This window comes from Ambystoma mexicanum, chromosome 4p (assembly GCF_040938575.1).
Source record: "Ambystoma mexicanum isolate Mex_15411 chromosome 4p, UKY_AmexF1_1, whole genome shotgun sequence".
NCBI classification, from domain to species: domain Eukaryota; kingdom Metazoa; phylum Chordata; class Amphibia; order Caudata; family Ambystomatidae; genus Ambystoma; species Ambystoma mexicanum.
Genome location: NC_090927.1, coordinates 968,949,223 through 968,971,113, shown reverse-complemented (window position 1 = coordinate 968,971,113; position 21,891 = coordinate 968,949,223). Strand labels below are relative to the sequence as shown.

The 21,891-nt window shown below is 43.7% G+C and overlaps 1 protein-coding gene across 1 annotated transcript in view; it reads left to right on the top strand.

Moving 5' to 3' along the window:
* LOC138453561 (coiled-coil domain-containing protein 162-like) overlaps window positions 1-21,891 on the top strand; it is a 377,757-nt gene that overhangs the window by 96,951 nt on the left and 258,915 nt on the right. Inside the window, exons 6-7 of the mRNA XM_069606542.1 lie at window positions 17,219-17,272; window positions 18,363-18,530. Coding sequence (XP_069462643.1) covers window positions 17,219-17,272; window positions 18,363-18,530 — 222 coding nt within the window. The remainder of the gene's footprint in view (window positions 1-17,218; window positions 17,273-18,362; window positions 18,531-21,891) is intronic.

The window sequence follows — 21,891 nt, the reverse complement described above, 5'->3', positions numbered from 1 at the left end:
CATCTGCCTGCCCAACAGCCCGCACTGGCCATGCCGACACCTGCGGTTCGGATCAGCTAGACTAAAATCCACACGTCGTTAGAGATGCCATGACGACCTAGACAACGGGAAGCACTTCTGTACAAATATACACACTGAACATTCCCACACCAATCTACACGAAGAACATACTCAGTGCTCTGACGTAGGCGACAGGCATATTCACGGACGTGCATCTTTATTATTTTTACATAGGCTTTCAGAATGCAGAAACGCAAGACGCATCATGAGCTCATTTATAACGCTTGCTCACGCTTCTCTTGAAACCCATTACCACCATAGAGGTATAATGGAAACACGATACTGGTCATGGAAATATATGCTGTTATAACCTAAAAGCACCTATGCACCAAACGGACTAATTATGCACCAGGCCCAAGTAGGCCTCAACCAAGAGCTCCCGTGGACATTAACAAAGCACGAGTCAGGTTGCTGATCCTGCAGAAAGAACCCAGTGGAGCAACCAGCCAAGGTCGTAATGTTGCAAACTCACATTCCAAGAACAAATCATCAAAGGCACGATGTTGCAACCTCGCACTCCGCGCACCAACGTTACAGTCACGCCGGCAAATTAAACCAGACGCGCAGTAGAAAAAGCAATATTAATTGTGCAGAATTCTGCCTCTTTCACGGTCCCTCCCCACGTGACCAAGCCGAACCTGACGAGATGCCAAAGCCCAGGAGAAAAAGGCGTCTGGGTCCCTCGCTACGAGACACAGGCCAATACACTTGAAAGGCTCAATGGACATCTGCTACAGTGGGAGCGGTCAGCCTTCCACCTATGAATAAATCCTCACATTGTCTGCACGTACCCATATTGAAACATTGTTGCAATCACAGGTACACCGAGAGCTGGGAACAACGGTGGTCCCAGGCTGGGAAGCTCACGGGTGCACCAATCAGAACATGGGGCCCTTATCTCAGACGTCAGTAACATTAGCCAATCCTCAGGAGTCTTCATGTAACAATTCTTATGTATCTAGTCGTAGGGACAACCCAGATATACCACCTGACTACACCTTGTCCACTAATATCATTCTCTATATGTGTACTATACTAACCCTACCACTCGAGCAACCAATTAAGAGTGGCGATAGGTTTTTTGTTAACTTTTTGAAGTGACGCAAGTAGCGCGTCATAATGCAGTAAAAAGGGCCTGCGAGCCCCACGATTGTGTGTGTGTCAGGACGGACGCGTACGCTCCTTGACCCATCCCTGCCGTTTGCATAATAAACAGCAGAAGTCACCTTGCTCCTTGTGTGTGTCTCATACTCTATCTCATCTGGGATATACGGGAGGAGTTGGGGCCTCCCTGCCCGGAGGTCTGCGGATGGCCCGGCCGACCCCGGCAGAATTTCCCCCCGACAGATGTAAATAAATAAATGACTGCCTCCTTGTAGGGGAAAGCTGAGCTTGTTCAGAGGCGCATCCAGGATTGTGTAACAAGCGGGACCTGCAGCTAATGTAGTCGGGCCCACCATAAGGGGAGCCTGCAGAGGGAAATAGGTCTATCCTCCCTCCGGCCGAATGTACAGGAGGGACTGAGCATAGTGAGGAAGCGCAAACCAATAAAGGAGGGACATTTTTTTAAAATAATGGGTTAAAATGGTGCACGGTGTAGTACTCTTTCTTAATACATTAGTTAAAAAGCCTTTTTTTAGGGTAAGACATGAAAAAAATCCATTTGATGCAAAGTCACCAACAATGCACAGGAGCTTTGCATTTTCAGAATGCCTTTGCCCACTATATGCCAGTCTGGTGGCTGTAAAGGATAAATATACTGCATGAAGGACAAGAAAACAGTAAGCCACGTTGTGCCAAGCTGATAGATAAATAAGTGTATTCATATTCTTATAGATAAACAAGTGTAGTCTTATTAGACACAAATGACAGCTGAGATTTCTAGAGAGCGTCCACGGAAAGCCACATGCAGTTGTCAAAGCTATCTCTGCCCTTTCTACAGAAGGGGCAGTTTATATAGAGAGATCAATAATATGAAATCACATTTTCCCAAATCCAGGTGTGCGCTACCAGACAGGTTTGCATAACGACGACTCCGTGCAACAGCTGAAATCAGGGTGTTAGTTAGCCTTGCAGTTTCTTTGCACCCTTTTGTAACATAGGATCAGCTAGCATAGCAATCACCTCTATGGAAACCAGCATAACAGCAACTGTATACCAAATAATGTCAAGATATAGAAAGGAGAAGTAGAGCTCTCAGGTGTGACGTTGGTTGCTGGACTGGAGAAGAATCTGCTATGCCTGCGGTGTATGTAATGTGTACAGATGATTATACACGGCTTACACAGAATGGGCCTAATGCAGGCCTGGGATAACATATAGATATTCTGCCACAACACCAGTAACCTGCAAGCATAAAAACATGTTCCTACTGATTTTGCCCACTCCAATCCACCTATATATGCCAGTATTTCTACATGCCAGATGCCATAATGCCAGATTGTGAAGGCCAAGCGAGCAACCTTACATATGAAACAGTCTGACATATGTACATTCCAGGAAATGACTATGAATGACATTGAGAGCTGGATCTTGGCCTTCTCAGGACGACATGCTACTTCGAATGTACCGATTATTACTAAAGATCAAAATTCTCATAGGGTATATGATAAAGTAATCTGGGACACCAAACGTATACTTTGGAGAGATTTAGGTAAGGGAAAAATAGATGCACTAACACAGAGTGCTTATTTGCGAAAGAGAAGAGCCTTAAAAAATGCCTAGCGCAATTGGTTAAAAAGATGGTGCAAGTATAATAATGATGCAGCTTTGCAACGTATGGTGGCTGTTGTGTGTAGGGGTGACTCGCGCAGTATTTGGGCTATCCTATGGGAAGCGAAGAGAAGTACCAAACACGCTATGATAAATCTATTAATGAAGATGAGTGGGTGAAGTTTCTTGATTATCGTAATATTCCTCCTAGGTACCCATTACCAGCTTGGATAGATCTTAAACCCCCAGGTATTGCAATTAAGATCATAGAGGTGGACATCTACAAGAAAATTAAGAGCCTGAAATCCTCCCGGGCGCCCGGCCCTAATGGTGTGACTAATGTGGTCTTACGCCATAATTCCCACTTTTGGTCTTCTCTACTTAAAATACAGTTTGACAAGGTTCTCACTGAAGGTAAAATTCCAAGTTACTGGCAAACAGCTGTCCTGGTCCCTACTTTAAAGAAAGTCTCTCCTCTGGAGCTGGGTAACTATTGATTATTGTCGATGTTAGACTCGACTGGAAAGCTATTTGAATGATTTCTTCTTAAAGAGCTACAAAAATGGTTAGAACAAGATAATATCCTGGATAAAAAGAGTGGATTTCGTCCCAACTACTCAACGGTCCAAAACTGGCTCCTTCTTGACTCCATGGTTAAAAAAGCTTGGGACCCAAATAACCCTCCTTTATATGCCATCGTCATTGATTTTAAAGCAGCCTTTGACACAGTTAGGAGAGACCTGCTGTGGCGCAAATTAGAACTATTAGTCTTCCCAGCAGGGATACACTATTGCCTAAAGTTATTAAATAATAACAATACTGTTTGTCTTGGGCTGGGCAATGGCGAGACAATGATAGTCCACGTCATACAAAACTGTCGAGTCAAGCAGGGCTGTGTAACCGCTTTTATACAGTCTCTTTGACTGAGATTTACCCTTGCACCTGTCCCAGACAAAAGGCTGTCCCCCCAAAATGGATGATTTGCATTGCATGGTCCTGGTATACGCAGATGATCTGGTTCTACTGGATCATACATTCAGTGGCATCCAGCGCACTGCTAATGCACTTTGAGACTATGCAGATAAGAATGGGCTTGTCATCAACAGGGAGAAAACACAGATAATGTTATTTACCGCAAAACAAATTGCTAGACCTAGATTGTTGATTCAGAAAGCTGAGATTGCTTATACCTCGCAGTATAGATATCTGGGGGTTGAGTTTGAGTCAGGTATATATGTATTGAAGTTTGCACTAGGAAGGCTTCCCAGTTGACAACACTAATTGGACAGTTTGCAAGGAAAAGGGCTGGTTACTCATTGCTGGGCATAAGACAATTATATATACAGTGGGCCTCGTTACGAGTCTGGCGGTAACCGTGCCTGATATTCCGGCAGGTTACCGCCGGACTCGTATTACCGTTCCGCCTCCGTGATTCCCAGAATTACCAGGGCATTACGACCCCGGTGACCCGGGAATTCCGGAGGCGGAATTTGGTAAATCCCCATTCCCATTGAGTCCCACAGGACTCAATGGGAATGGGGAAGTGGAAATACCGGCACCATCTCGTGATAAACCCGCCAGGTGATGCCTCCCGCCTGCAGAACTCGAGATCATCCGGTCTGGAAACAACGGTGGCGGCGGGTTTACCGCCACCGTTATTTCCAGACCAGGTGACTCGTTATGAGGCCCAGTGTCTAGTTCCTGCTGTCATTTACGGCCTTGAGAGCCTGATTGATTTTGCCTTAGAGTGGCTTCATCTTGGAGAGGGTAGATTTTGGAGGAAATTGCTGGGTTTACCTAGATGTGTGCCCATGGCTTTCTTGAGGCTTGAATTGGGTATTCATTCCCTCAAATCAATGGTCCTAAAGAAGCGATCCATCATGAATATAAAAATGATGAATGGGCCATCAAATCCTCTCTTAAATAGCCTGGGTAACATAGAGTGGAAGCTAGAAATTAAATCCAATTTCAGTAAGAGGATGAGCTCCTTATTTAAAGATATTGGCCCTCATTACGAGTTCGGCCGGTAGCCATGTCGCTATTGGCGCCATGGCTGCCGCCGAAATCGCATCCGTGTCCGGGGCCTCGGAATGAGGATTTACCGGGCCATTTCGAGTTCGGATGGCCCGGTATTGCCTACCTCAAGGACCTGGACACGGTCCTTCCCCATTCCCATTTCAGCCCCCATAGGGCTGAATGGGAATGTGAGAGGGAGCAAACAACGGGCCATAACGAGATGGCACGTTGTTTGCTCCCTCTTCCCCTCGCGGGACCCGGTAAGCATGCCTGGTTTTCCCAGGCTTGCTTACCGTGTCCCTCGAGGGGACCTCGTAATGTTACAGACAATGGGCCTTATTACGACCCTGGCGGAACGGGTTAAACGGCGCCGTAAAAGGTGACGGCGCCGTTTAACCCGTTCCGCCAGGGTCGTAATGAGGCCCATTGTCTGTAACCCAATGTGGGGTGAGGTTAGTTCCAATCTCTGGCGATGTCTGTAAAAGTGTTTAGATTTATGGGATTGGAATGAAAAGTTTAAGCACTTGAGTTCCTTAAAAAGTTATACCTTTGTGCCTGACATTTCATATACTTTTAAAAAGATGCAATCCTATCTAGCTTTATGTCCTTCCATATCCCTGAGGAGATTTATTTTCCTGCTGCGTATTAACAGATTACAGGTGTTGAAAGCTCTGGGTCGATCAATGGCCCTGCCAGTACAAGAGCTTCACTGTCATATGTGTATGGTCAAAACTCATTCTGAGTCCGCCAGACATGTACTTACAGAATGTCTAAGATTGGGTCCTGTATATGTGAAATACTTGAGTAAATTTGTGCATCATCATGATACAATAAAGGACTCAACATTCTGGAAAAAATGTTTAAACACATGTAACAGGCGTTTCCATATCGCTTTGTTTAGGATTTGGAAGGTTGTGGAAACATATTTAATGGTGGCACAAGGAGACGGGAACATAAGTACATGCCAAAGCACCAATGGCTTGCGCCTTGTGTAAATGGTGACCAAATGCTGATGACTAAAAGGGTTTTGGACTTAAATGTGAATAGTACAGCATCTGGCATAATTTAAAACATGCGGTGAATGGCGTGATGCTATAGCTGATTTATTAGCCTGACCTATAAGCTTATTGTTTGATTAATTCGACCATCTACTGATTGGAAGATACAATATTCTTGTGTATATTGCTGTGTTGTACCATTATGTTAGACTGTACTGCTGTATTGCAGTTGTCTTATTGTATGAGAATGGCAATGGTTAGTTTATGTTTTTATGTAGTTACTGGCGTTCTTAATGTTAATGTCTAATATTACTGATATATTTTATATTCTTGACTATACACTTTTGGTATGACAATTAATAATTGAAAAGAATGTTGACATCTATATGGACGTCATCAATTACTGACTGAGTGCAGAAAATGGGTAATATTCATTGTAATGTGGTATTATACTGCAATGAACTATTATTTTGTCGTATTGTGTCGTATTGTGTAATATTTATATTTATTGTATATGTGTAAAGTTTTAATTTAAAACTATAACACATCAAATAAAGAAATAAATAATACCAGTAATGCTGCTGTACAAAACATGGTCATGCTGGCTCTGTCAAAATATGGCAGTATGCCCAAGTAAGAACATACTCCTGTTGGCTTTGCCTTAATGCTAGTAAAATAAAGTCATACCACAGTAAGAAGGCATGTCCTTGCTGACTACACAAATCCCCTCCCGCCTCATATAAAAATACTAATTTTTGTATTTTTGTCATAAAAATGTCATGCTACAGTAAGAAAACATTGCCTTTCAGGCTGCACAAATGCGCACCCCCACGTAAGCACATTTATGTTGCCTTTGACCTCAACACAAGAAGAAAAATGCCATCCCACAGTGAGCAAACCAAACATGCCCTCCTCTCCCCTATGTAAGAACAGTTATCATTTGGCGTTGCCCTTAATGCAAGCACAAAATTCCATGCCACAGTGGTACCCAGCCAGCCCTATCGCGGTACCCTCGCCCCACCCCAAACCCTCCTTCATATAAAAACACTCAAGTTGGCTTTGCTCTGTCCATAAACGCCAGAAACAAAAGCCATACCCCTATCAAAACATTTTCATTCTCCAATGCCTTGCCCGGGCCCCAGCCTTACATACACAGGCACATACACACACAAAAATATACTCATATGTGGTATAAATACTTAACAAATCAAGACTTTTTTGTAGGACACTCCCATAGCCCTAAGCAAGTCTGGGAGATCCCTCAGCAATCCCAAAGCTACAGCAATATTTTCATCAAGTAGATTTCCCAAAAAAGACAAGAAAACAATTGTATTACCTGTTTCCAGGCCCAAGGACAATAGACACAACACATGCTGTTCTAGAGCCTGACAAGATGCTGGTCATAGTTAATGGAAAAACACGATGAACAACAAGATGAATGGGCCTCATTAAAAGTTCAGGGGTAAGTGAAAAACACTGGAGGTAATTGAACTACCTGCTGTCTCTTCGGTCTTTCTGATTATGAGCTGCAAACTCATAAGGTGTTACCTCCAGTGGAATTACCTCCACCTCTAATTTCGCCATTCCCCAATGAAAATCCTATGGGACTTCAGAATGCACACTTTTCACAACTCATATTCAGGTGGAAATGCCATACTTACCCCTGGTGGAAACTGTACATCCACTTCTAATACAATCTCCAAATTCATAATGAGACCCATTTTCTGAAACCATAGACTTATAGCTAGGACAAGCAACAGCAAGAGGTAGACACATCACCATATCCAATACAGCCAGAGGATGACTAAGTGGGCGGAGAAAGAAGGAAAGCAGGAAATGTGAACATGAAGCACACCCTGTAAATTAGGGTCCCCATGTTAAATCCTGAAACCTTGTTTTCAAGTGTTAAACACCAACTCCTGAGGAGAAACAGTATGGTTTGGAAATTGAAAAACATTATATTAACTCATACGTTATTTTAAAATCCAAAATGGAAGGCCAGAAACAAAGATAAAGAAGGGCCAGCATTATCACCAAAGAGAAAGACAGAGGAGAAAAACACAGTGTTACCAATAAAGGCACAGTGAAGCAATCAGAGCAGAAGCAAATGCACCTCAATAATAAGGGGAGATGTAAAGTATATCTTTAATGCAGTGCAGTAAAGATCCATCAAGGAATCATAATGTGGTGTCATGTCAAGCTTTAGGGTAAAGAGCAGAATAGTTAGAGGAGTCCAAATAATAAGCTATGCGGGATCTAACACAAGCACAACATTGAAAAAAAGAGAAAAGCAATTGCGGTCAAGGTAGGTTTGCATTAGTTTAAATCAATATTCATGCAAAACTTCATTTGATTGACGGCAGCGCTACAGTAAAGACAAGAGAGGGATAAAAGAAAAATAATCACATGCCATATTGTAGTGTGTTACGTGGCATCCCACTGACCACAGACTACAAACATGTCAATTTTAATCACCTTTTAAAGTGTGCCGACAATGCCAGTTATTACCCTTCATTGTTTTTGTGGAAGCTCATGCTACCAGAATACAAGGGGGCTCACTTTCGTTGAGCAGTAATGTAAATCTAATGCTTAAAAGTAAGACTTACACGCATTAGATTTACTTCACGGCTCATTTTCATTCATTTGTATGGCGGAGAGGAGATGCGGATCGTACGTTATATATTTTCATGCTCCGCAAATGCTGTGGATTCCTATGAATTCTGTCTGATATTTATACCAGCAAAAAACAGACCATTGTAAATGCTGCCTGCCATGCGTCGTTTACTAATTTTGAACGGCAAAGTGATAAAGGGCCTTTTTATGCTTCACTCTTTTGCAATCTGCAACGCAAAAGCTGAAAATTCCTCAAAGGCGTCCTGCCTACGCAAAAGTGTAAATGTAACAGGCGCTCCAGCCACCCGAGGCTATTGCCCCAGAGCCCCTATTTTGATTGTAGGGAAGCAACAGGGAGCCTCTCCCTGTTTCCTACCCATGCCACCACCATCCACCCAACCTCGCAAGACATGTTGCAACCTTCCCCTCTCACTTCCTCCATACTTACCTGCTGGACCGGAGCTTTGTGCTCCGGTCCCATCACTGCTTCCCCTCCCTGACTGGCATAGAAAATCTAAAAAAAGTCCTTTGTCCCTTTTCTATTTTCTATAGTGTCAGGCATCTGTTTTTTTATGGGAGATTGGGCTTGCGCAATACATTTGGAGCCCACACTCCAATAAAAAATAAAATAAAACGTTATTGTATAAATTCCTGGGTGCGAATAGCAATCAACCCTGCTTAAGGTGCGTACAGGGCTGGTATCAGATCTGAGCCCTCGCCGAGGCCTCGGTGAAGGCACGCTGTTGCAGGCACTTTAAGCGGTGGTGATTGATATAGTAATGTAGTTTAAGGAATAGCTTTATGCTCATATGGTAACAGCTAGCAATTACATAAATACAAATGATTGCTTCTCTGACTGTTGTTGTCAAGAAGGCTGCAAATGGCAGGCAGAACACTACCAGTCAGACGAAAGGCAGGAATCAAACACTTAATTTCAGTAATGTAATTCTTGGGTGAAGCACTGTGTGCCCTCTTGCTGGACTAGCAGGTCTTAAAACCTGGGAAGGATCTACATTTTTGCGCATTGCAACTTACAATAGGTATGAGAACCAAATGTGTTGAGACCAAAAAGGAGCATATTTTTATTTTTGTGATTTGTTATTATTTTTTAATTATGCAGTGACCTGTTGATGTGAAGCATGTGATAAATTATGAGAAAGTGAGGAAACACATAAACCTGTACAGATTGAAAATGCCCCAGAGGAAAGAGAATCCCATTTCCTGGCACGATGCATAATCCTGACAAAGATGGTTTCTCTCTGTGGCAAAGTCTATCCTTGGAGAAGCCCTCTGATGAAATATCGGTGTGATAATTGACTTGTTCATCTCGCAGTCAATTCTGGGCATGGATGAACCTGCTCAGGGTATCTACGTTCATGTTCTACTTCCCCACTAGATGGGATGCTACAGGGTGAATTCAGTACAGGAGACACCACTCCCAAAGTTGTGAGACCAGGAGACAAAGGTAGTGAGACCTGGCTCCCACCTGCATGTTTAAATTAAACATAATGGTTGTATTGTTGGTGAACACTGGATCCACCTTCCCCCAGAGGAGAGTGTGGAAGGATTTCAGACTCAGGAAAACAATCGTCCATTACAGGTGATTACAGTGAATGAGTTTGTCCTAAGGGACCCTACGGCATTGGATCTGATGATTTACACAATTACCTCCTGAGTCCAACAGGAGGGAACTTGTGGTCACTGTGGCCTCAGTTAGAGAGCCCCCTTGGGCAGATTTCCTCCCCACTCTACCAAAAGAGGGGTTCTTGACTCTCCTTTGTTATAGCGATTTTTATACATTGAAGGTCTGAGAGTGAGTTCCAGCGAGACAACAAGAAAATCCGTAATGAACGTATTTTGCAGTGTGCCAAAAAGCACTATCGGAATACACAAGGTGATGTGGCCCAGCAGTCTCTGAAACCACCAGGGCGATGCATGCGATCTAGTGCTCAAATGACAAATTATTTTCTTCAAGGGTGTAGTTCTGTCTTGAGGGGGAAGAGGCATTTCCGGTGTCCTCTCCTGAGAATGGCAGAGTCAAGATTTTTTTTGTTGTTGTAAAAGAAGCCCAGGAATGCAGAGTCTTGCAAACAATGGCAATGCTGGATAGGTTTTCCTTTGCTGATGGAGCTCTGATTAGCCACAAGTCCAGGTAGGGGTAATAGGGATTTTTCTCAGACAGAGGTGAGCCACTGCAGTGGACAATACTTTCTAAAGACTTTGGGAGACGCAATAAAGCTAAAAGGACAACACCTGTATGGGTAGTGAACCCCCTCCAAAGTCAGCCTGTGGAACTGACAGCGCTCCATAGGGATTTGAATGTGGAAATATAATTTTGAAGATCCACAAATGCTAACCAATCCCCCACTTGGAGACCTTCGGAAATCTGTAGTAGGGTGGTCTTGTGGCAGGGCTCTAGAGTTAGGAACTCATTAAGTTCTGAAATGTCCAGAAATAGTATGATGCCTCCTGTTTTCTTGACAATGGGGCCACAATGAGAATCAAAGTTTATGCTCCACTCATTTTCTGGCATTGGTTTTATTATGCCAAGCAAGAGAATATTTTGTATCTCTTTCAGTAATTCTGAAGGCTATATTTGACATTTTGGAGGAGAAGATGGAGAATTGTTTAGAGCGTGACCCTCTCTGAAGATCTTGAGTATCCATATGGGAGAAGAAACTGCATGTTTCTTTATTGTTTAAATGTGTAGTGAATTCAAAATCTTATGGAGTTTCGAAGCAATTTACAGAAAACATAAATGAGAAACTAAATTCTTTCCATTACATTAAACTGAGAAGACGAAGAGCAGTTATCGTTTGAGGAGGGTATCATTGAAACACGTAGTACACAAGTAGTGGAAAGGAAGAGCGGTCTAAAAGGTGAATGGAGGCAAATAACAGACCACGAAGACCTGGAGAGTGGTTGGTTTCAAAGGGATACAGAGAATACTTGGAAGAAAGGAGTGAAGGTGCAAAAAAAAACATAAGGGTCAGAAAAGTGAGTCATAATGGCAAGAAGAGGACAGATTTATCAAGGAAATGTAGCTGGGAGAGGGGCAGATCAATCACTTGTGAAGATGGAGAAGACCTTTTTAAGTTCAGGAAGGTGGGTGTGGGGTCGAGTTTATAAATATTGCTAAATAGAGTTTTAAAGAAGATGTTGAGATTTAATAAAGGACTGACAGAGAGCGTCTTTGATTTCCTGAATTTGGGTGGAAAATGTAGTGTTTTGTGAAGATGCAGTGCTTTGTGGATCACAAAGGAGAGTTTACCTTTTGTTCCTGCTTCCAAATGGAGCTATAGCCAGTCACATGGAAACAGCCTTAACATGCCCATTCTAAAAATTGCAAAGAGATGCAGAAGGAAGGTTCAAAACCAATAATTCAGTGTCCATATAATCACCCCAGCACAATAAAGTAAGGCTTTAAACATGCTCTACTTAAACCCGGATGCTCATGGTGACTAGATATATAGTGGATATAGTGGAAATAGACTAGAATATGGCATGAGAATTAGATGCAAGCCTGAATACAGATGGGAAGCCGGATTTCACAATAGTCAGAGACCATTACATTCTACAATGCCCATGGAATGGAGAAGCCCTAGAGATTAACCACATTCAAATTACTTTCTCATGTTCCCGATACATTCACATCTCACCACTCCTCTCCCTTGGAGTGACCACTTTCTCCTTTCCTCCCACCCCTCTCTCTCTCTAACTCTCAGGTGAAGCCGACTCCAGCACTGCCATCTACCTTCTCGGTCATCCGACCCATGACGCGTGTGTCAGTTGATGCTTTTTGGCGCTACTTTCTCTCAGACTCCAGCACCTTCGGCTGACTCACCCCCTAACACAGCCCTCTCCAACTTTCATCCCTCTATCTCTAACACTCTAGATGCCCTGGCCCCTGTTATGTGGATCCGTTTGAAGCCCAAATCCAAGTGAAACTCTTGGTAGGATTCCAACCTCACCACCGTGAAACGCAAGTGTAGGATAGCAGAGAGGAAGTGGAGGGCATCTGGCGCACCTCCTGACAAACTGGCCTGCCGCCTGCTCCAAAGGCAGTACAGACTCTCTGTCCTCTCTAAGAAGAGAGCCTACATCCAAGCCTGCATCTCTGTGGCATCTAAGAACTCGGCCAAACTTTTCAAAATCTGCAAGGAGCTGGGCAATCCTGCTGCAGTCTCTACCTCTCCTTTTCCCTCCCAGGCCCTGTGCAGGGCCTTGGCTTCTCACGTCACAACTAAAATTCAGGACATCCTGTCCACCCGCTCTTCTTCTACCTCCTCTTCCACCTCCTCTACCACTCCTGGCCAGTCTGAGACCAGCTCTCCTCCTGCTTTCTCCTCCTTTCCCCTGTTCACCCCTGACAATGTTTCTAGACAAGTCAGATCTATGAAAGTCTCATCAAAGCAGGTCCTCCCCTGCACATCCAGAACCATCAAGGACCACATCAACACCCTTGCTCTAGCCTTGGCTGATTTCCCCTCCCCCTTAAGCACTCCCTTGTTCATCCCCTTGTAAAGAAGCCCTCAGCTGATCCTTCCTCTCTGGCTAACTATTGCCCTATCTCCATCACTCCTTTCCTGGGCAAAATCTTCCAAAGGCTGGCCATCTCCCAGCTTAATTTGCATACTGAATCTGTTGGTTGCCACCACGACCACCAGTCTGGCTTCAGAGCTGCCAGAAGCGTGGAAACTGCTGTCCTGAACACCTATGAAGACCTGCTCTCGAATCTTGACTCTAATCTCCATTCTGTCTTCATTTTCCTCGATCTATCCTTAACTTTTGACACGGTCAACCATGCCATCCTGCTCAAACGCCTCCGTGAGAACCCTGGGTATCACTGATCAGGCCCTGGCCTGGTTGACCTCCTTTCTCACTGACTGACCCTCCCAGGTCCAACTAGGGTCTTTCCTCTAATCTATCTCTCTCTGTACTTGTGGTGTTCCCCAGGGGTCTAACCTCTCCCTGGCTGTTTATCCAATACCTGCCACCTCTTGTGCACCGCTACTTTCTGCCCCAAATTTCAGTATTATTCAGATGACACCCAGCTCTCTTTCAGGCTCCCCTCAGTCACCTCTGCTCCTTCTCTCATACTAGACTGTCTGGCCGCAATTCAAGAATGGTGTGCCACCAATGATCTCTACCTTCATGCCAGTAAGACTGAGATCCTCCTCATTGGGACACCTGCACTCTCCTGTCCCCTCTTGCTCTCTCTTTCTGTCTGGACGCCCTGTCTGGGCCCTCTTACCGCTCCTACCTGTGAGGCTAAGAACCTTGGTATGATCTTCGACTCCACCCTCTCCTTCTCTCCTCACATTTCTGACGTCTGTCCATAAGAAGTCAAACTATCAGCTGCACCTCCATAGAGTTATTCTTCCTTTTGTCTCACTTTCCCCCCAGAAGCTCACTGTCTCCAGAACTCTTGTCCTCGCTAGCCTGGGCTACTGCAAGAGCCTCTTTCTAAATCTGCCTGCCTCTACTCTTTGACTTTTACAACTTATCCAGAACAGGACTGCGAGAGTTGTCGTTGGCCTCAAGCCCTGTGATCGTATCTCTCCAGCACTGAAATCTCTGCACTGGTTCCCTGTGGCTGCAAGGATCAAGGTCAAGAACCTCTGCATCGTCCACAAGGCTTTCTGGGCTTTGGACCGCTCAACCTCCAACTTTCTCTTCTTTAATTTTACTTTATTAATTTGTATAGCGCAACTATAAAACTTGGGGCGTGTGGGCGCGACAAATAGTCAGAGAGATCTGAAATCGGAGAACAGAAAATAGGCAATGTGAAAACTTTTTATTTGAATAGCAGCGTCTTGATTCCTTTTCTAAATATTGCTATAGAATTGATATCTCTAAGTTCAGGGGGGATATCATTTCATGCCTTCGGAGCTCCCATGAAAAACGCACTTTTAATAACTTGGGTAAGATTGCATTTGGAAATGTGTAGTTGATTTGAATTATTCGACCTCAACATTCTAATGTTGCACTTTTTTGTCAATTCCTCTGTTAAATAACATGAACCAGAACCCCTAAGACATTTGTGGGTGACGGTCAGCAGCCGAAAGTGGATCCTGGCAGCAACAGGAAGCCAATGCAGACCCTGTCTGGCCTCAAAGACATGGTCAGTCTGTTTTAGTCCTACAATGGTTCTAACCATGGTGTTTTGGTGTGTCTGTAGTCGAGAGATATCAGACTTTGCTGCTCCCACCAGTAGAGTGCTACAATAATCGATCTTAGACCCCACAATGGCCTCAGCAATGGTCTCGCAGTTAGTTTGGGAAATAAAGGGTTTAAGTTAGGCCAGCAGTTTGACATGATAGTCTGTAGAGGACAACAGACTACCTACGTGTGCCTTCATATTTAAGTTCTGGTCCAAGAGCACCCCCAGGACTTTGACTTTCTTTTTTGTTTCAATGGCACACCCATCTATTTCAAAATTATTGTAACCCTCTTCAAGTTCGTTAATTGTATTTCTTATGCCTATTACCATCAACTCAGTGTTCTCTTTATTTTGTGCTAGGCTGTTTTCCATCATCCACCATTGGATGCTTTTATAGCTCTCATTTAACCTTTCTTCATTCCCCTTATATTGGCCTGACATGGGAATGATACATTGAGTGTCATCAGCGAAGTTGGTGAAACCTATGTTCTTTTTTCCATCAGATGGAAAAAAGGCACCATAGATATGTTACGTAACGACGGCGAAAGGCACGCACCCTGTGGAACCCCACAATTAAGAATTCTGGGGGTAGCCTCTGCATCCCCACTCCATACTCTACAACTTCGGCTGCTCAAAAAATGACTCAATCCATAGGGATGCATTATCTAAGAATCTTGCTACCTCCTTCAATCTTGCGACCAGTTTACCATCGTCCACCAGATCAAAGGCAGCAGTCAGATCAAGTAACATCAGTGTCACCACCTGACCTTTATCCATATGCTGTAGGAGTTGAGATTTTAAATCTAGTAAGGCCGACACTGTACTATGTCCTTGTCTGAAGCCCTGATTGCCATCTATTCAGAATATTATTCGCATTCAAAAACATCTTCCTTTTTGAGCTCTACGCTCATCCACCTCCAATTCTTTGAGGGTCAGACACTTCTCCAAGCAGAGAGTTGGGGCAGATCTCTCTCCTCGGCTGGGGCCTCCCTCTGGAACTGCCTCCCTGCCTCTCTCAAACTTGAGCAGAATCACCCCCGGTTCCGGAATCAACTCAAAACCTTCCTTTTCACTTGCGCTTTCTCTCTTGCTCTCCCCTCCTGATGTACACGACTGCTCCACGCACTGGTCACCTTGATACCATCTGAACTCTGGGCAAGGCTCCTGCATGTCCAGTTGCCCTTGCACTGCCTCCAGGTTCTTAAGGGTCTGTTCCTGCAATCCAGCAGTCCCTTCTCTCTGCACTTATGAGCCACCTGCTGGCTGCACTTATTGATTTACCTGCCCTTCTCCCTTCCCCTCCGACCCTGACACATCTCCCCTTCCCTCTTCCTCGCACTTGCGCGATCTGAATGACACAAGGCCTATTAAGAGCGTTGATTTGTCCTCCCTTTGTTTCCCCCTCCTTGTCTTGTCACGCCTAGAAACACTTGTGTACAGGCACGTTATAAATGCCACATCATGTCATATCATGTAATACAGAAAAGATCTGAAAATCTATAATGACACAGTTCAATTAATGTACAGTTGCTTCTGGTGGCTTAACTGATCCTGATCCTATTACATCAGTGCTATCTTTTTCAGAAAGAAAGGCCAAAGACGACGTAATACACAATAAGTATCAGCCACATCGAAGGTCTTAGTGGACAAAGATAAATAGCCCTTTAATTTGTGAGAACTATATTGTGGTTAACACAGAGTTGGTTAAACCAAAAGGCACTAACTGGGCTGAATATATGGCATATGTGAGATATCACTTAATCTAAGAGTAAGGAAAAAGAAGAAAGATATTTTGGAAAAATTAAAGAGAGACAAATACCAACATTTGTAAATCAAAATGGTGTTGAATTAAAGATTGCTAGAAGGACACTGTTGCCTCCTGCAAATCCATGCGTCCCTGACTGATTTAAATGCAGAGCTCCCACTAACTCTGCTGGTAGTACCTCTTCTCCAGATTCCACTTTTAGCCCTATTAGCACCTGTCCAAACTGAGCATAAGAAAAAGCCACTGGATTTAAAGGTTGGCGACTGGGAGCTGATAAGTGATGCAAGCGTTCCTTCAGGATTAATAATGCCTCCCTGCTGCCCTTGTTGTCCAAATCCTGAAATTGAGCAGGGACTCCAACTCCCCAGGGAGACGAGAGACTAAATTGTATGTGTGCTGGCCCACAAATATTACTCCACAGTCTCCAATCCAAGCTATGAACTGAATAACATATTTACCAAGAAAATGCCATTAACTCATGTAACACCCGCCCGGGTTCCAAGTTTCTTTCAAGTCTCCCCTCTATCCTAGCAGATTTAAGGCCCTTCACATCAGGTGTTTGTGTGCCCATATTCTCTAAGATAATACAAAATGGAGAAGATAACCAGTAACTGCAGGAATTAAGTTAAATTCCACTGCTACACCTATCTAAAAAGGTAAATGCAGCTGTTCAGGAGCATGGGGAAGCAATGCAGCAATTAATGATTGTATGGAACACCTGTAGAGGGCCCTTTTCTTGATTCTGAACAAGGTTTCAATGAAATCTAAGACTTGAAATCACAACAAAACATACAAGAATAAAATGTTGTAGACATCACATTTAGCTCTGTTTTAGCAAAATTATGTGACTATTCTTCCAATGTGATTCTGACAATCACTTTCTGATTACAGGAAATCCAAGCGATTGGAAGCAGAGAGGAGCAGGCTGAAGGCAACATCAGTCAGGTGTGTGGCTGAACCTGAGAGATGATGCATTGTTATTGAATGCTGATATCCCACAGCTGCTAATCCATCCACTGTGTCCAAATGTACTTTAGACGACACCTGCTACTTTTCATAGTTCCTTACTAGCACTCAACCACACATAATAGAGATGGCCAATAACATATGGGCTTAAATTGATCGTGTGGCCAATTTCTAGATCTCAAATCAGAAAGTACAACTCATATCCTATCAACTTTCACATATGCACCTCCCATCGAAACGTTTGTGTGAAAAGCTGGGTTGTTTGTACACCTTCTAATGCAACAGATACTCAGCCAATGCCAACATTACAGAACTAATGAGTGGCATGCTTCTGTTTCTTGTAAGAATGCTATACTCACCCTAGTAGAATGTTGGTGTTACTCATGGAAGATCTGTCATTATTTTGGAAGGAGTCACATTGCTTATCAACCCCTCCTGTCTCCCCAGGCTCTGCTGTCTTTGCACTCCCCACCACTCTCCTGTGCGTTACTCTCTCTGTGCTGCTTCCTACGCCTCTCCCCCACATGCTTCTGTCTGTGGTCTCTCCTCCACTCCCTCTTGCTGCGGCCCCCTCTTTCTGCTCTTCCAGTATGCTGCACTGTTTCCTCTTCTCACCCCAGTACGGAATGGTGCCTCCCTATCTCAAAGCTGGATCTCCACTTCTTAGCCTAGCACTTGATTTACCCTTCTTACTTTCATGCTGCATTTTCCACCCCCACCCCGCTTTTGTGCCCGATATCCCATCCCAGGCACGGGCCCCCCTTTCTCCATTGCTTTATCTTTCTATGCCCTGATTTTGTCCCTGTTCCTTCACAGTTCATGTGCCTGCATTAACTGTTCTCCACTGCATATGCCACCCACATACCATTCACATACAGCACCAGATCAACTTCCCTCAATGTACCCATACATATCCCATTCAGCATAATCTGGAGCATGCACTAAGCATCCAACCATCCATTTATTCATTCCTCCATTTATCAACCCATCTGCAATGTGTGTTATCCATTGAAGCTCCTTATCAATTCTGCTGCTCGGCTGTGTTGTTTTCTGTTTCTTTTTGAGGTAGACTGCAGAGCTCAGCCAAGAATTGGTCATGGAAGTCACAGCCTTGCGCGCCAAGCTTTCTGATATTGAAGAAGACCATTTCAGCCTCAAAGAAAGAGTGAGGATAGAAGTTCAGGACGAGTATGAAACCTTAGTGAGGACACTGTTTGGAATCTGCATAAATCTGAAAGTAAGTGTGGTAATGTGTCAATATCTAACTGATCAACAGATTTTACAATCCCTTTCACCAAAGAACATCATTGTGTAAGCAGGTAAGATCGCCAAAAAGTATTTCCCTAATTCCTTTGCCATATCTGCCCTCAGACTAAAGCCATATATGAGCAATAATGCCCAGCAGTGTCATTTCTCACACTTTTGTGTTTGCCATACATTGTAGTTATCTGCTCCAGTATCAGATGCAATATGCACTGTACAGTAAATGGATGTGCACTCTTGTGTTCTGTAATCTGTCCGTCACCAACAACATACATGAAGAACATAACCATATAACCTATATGTGCATAAGGGATCTATCAAAACAACTTCAATAACAGAAGCCACAAGTCACTGCTACACAGTAGATGTCCCTGGTTAAAGAGTATGCAGTAAAAATCTCGTCACAATCTGTATGGTATTCCAAGGATGGAAGAGCAAAAACTGTGGAACATGTGGGGGCGAGGCCAGACCTTGTACTGATCTTTTTCTGCATCTGCACACTGCACCCTCTGGTAAATTTATTGACCAAACACCCATTTTCTTCATCCCCCTCATATCCACCTTTAGGGATCCACACCTTAAAGACCCCCCTCAGGTTACCTCCCTGTTCTGCATATTCCTTTGGACCACATGTCATGAAACAGTAGTCCCCCTCTCTGTCATTGTCCACCCAATGTTGGGTATAATTTTCTGGATCCGACAGGAGTTCATATTTAGTACCAGGCAGCCCAATTGGTCTTTCTGTGGCATGCATGCGGTGTGGGCATGTGCCATGTTGTCTTTACCCAGTACTATTGTTATCATGTGTTTCTCTACTATTTTCTTCCCCGCTCTTTTACATTGTCTCAGGATAATTTGCAGGACACAGATGCCAGCCAATACTTATACTAGTATTGCTATTAGTATATTAAACGTATCTCCTAACCAGGTAGTCACTCATGAGAACAGTGAATCAAACCAGTCCTCATCTTCTGTTTCCTCAGTCTCCTGCACCATATTTTGTATGTAATTCCTGCAGGGATGTTATAGCTTCTGTCAAGCTCCCATTCTGCTCATCGTGTGCTGGTGTAAATATGCAGCAACTTGGTCCTATCTTTTTGCATGCGTCCACCTCCATGGAAGTGAGGAGGTCAAGGACATTGCTATTTTCATCAATCTGACAGCTGTTAGCTCCTCCTTAATAGCATTGGGCCCCTTTGCAGTGCATTGATCATTTGACGTAACTTCCATCTTTTAACTGCAACCACTTAGCATTGGCAGCTGTTTGTAAGCCAGGGAAAAGGAGGGATGTAAAGAACAGCAATGCTTTGATGAATAGCCTGTGTTCAGCTGGTATGTCATCCAGTGTCTCTGTACTTATTTTGAGAAATAATTGTCTCGTTTTGTACGTTGTAACGTTAAGGATATTTTCTCTCTTTTTTTGTTATTGGTCATGGGGTAATTTCCAAACTTGCACCACATTACTTTGAGGCACGACCAGTGCCGGTGCATGCAACACTGCCAGTAAGCATATACCACCCCAATTTGGCTGGTGCTGCATATAAGCCCTTGTACTGCAGGTCCAATTGTGGTCCATTAGTACAGCTGTGCCTATTTTCATACCTCGTAAATCCACGATGTGAATGCATCCATCGTTCTTTCCCACTTTCACTGTGCCATTGTTTCTGAAACACAGGGAAATATTTAGCATCTTTGCAATGTGTATTGGCCCCTTTTCATCTTCAACCCACGTCAGCAAGTTGGCAGTACGTGGCCATTCCTCAAAACAAACTTTATTGCCATTTTCCAAAATGTCCCTTCATATTCCTATTAGAGATTCTACTCTGCATCCCATTATCCCTTCCACCCATCCTTCAGAGGTGTACACATCCCCTACTAAGTGCAGCTGTGGGCTATCCCAACAGAAGGGTATTTCTTTCCCTTGTGAATCTGTCCACTTCAACAATGGATGTTGAATAATTGCCTGAATGATGACAAAACGGAACTCCTCATTCTAAGCACCCCATCTAACATTAATAGATTAGGCCAAGACTACTACCTAGATTCTACGCTAACCTTCGGTAAACAAGTAAATGTGATGGCCTCGGCCACCTCCTACACCTGCAAGCTAATCAGAGCAGCCAAGCCATTCCTTTCACCTAACAACTGTATTACGCTAGCGAGAGCCATGATCCTGTCCAAATTGAACTATTGTAATGCCCTCTATGTATGCAGCAACAAATACATTACAACCAAGATTCAGACCCTCCAAAACAATGCCTTAAGCTTCCCAAAAAATGCCCACATATCTGACCTTAGGAGATCTGTCAACTGGCTCTCTATGAAAGACAAGTTTCTCCTCAAAACTGCATCCCTGACACACAAATGTCTCCACCAGTCTGCCCCACACTACCTCACAGCTAGAATTACTAGAATAGTAGCCACTCGCCCTCTAAGAAAAGTCAATTCCAACCTTCTATTAGTACCTAGATATAAACGTACTAAGTCCGGATGGAGCAGCTTCCCGTCAAAGCGGCACAATACTGGAACTCCCTTCCCCCTGCCTTAAAAGAAGACCTACCCTATCTACAATTCAGATTCAAGCTTATCGATTGGCTTAAGGAACATGATATCTGAACGTACATCACATGCAATCTCTTTATCACCCACAGTATTTATTGTATATATGTGTCTCACAGTACCGCATTGCATTTATTGTATATATTTGTCTTACAGCAGTACATACTTACCTCTGTATAAAATTTGCTCTGACTGCTGATCATGCGCACAGCATTGTAACCATGGCTGTTCTTTATTCTGTGTACCAATGTAACATAAGCTTAACAACCCTCTTTATGCTTTCGCGCCCTAATACCCTCGGGTCTGGTGCGCAATATAAATAATAAAACAAACAAACAAACAAACAAACCTCACCTCTCTGCACCACTGACAATGTATACTTAATTACCATTTCTTTTGTCCCTTTCACTTTTGTTTGCTTGATAAAATTATACTCATACAGGGACTCTGCTCGTATAGCCCATTTTATATAAGCCCACCTCCCCTGAAATTGTCCTCTCGTTTTGCACAATACAAGATCAGCAAAGCAATGCGCTGTGTGTTTTGGTATTTCCTTGTCCACAAACACTTTGGAGACGCTCAAAGCATACGGAATGAGAGAGCAGATGAAGCAGTTCTCATCCGATTTCTCCCCCCCCCCGACTTTGGTCATATGCCTGTATCATAGGTTATCATTCTTTGGTTGTAACCTTCAAATTGTCTTCTCAATAAATATTCATCATCAATCACATCTATCTTAGTACGGGTCATACTTTCACTTATGTTGGCAGCTATAT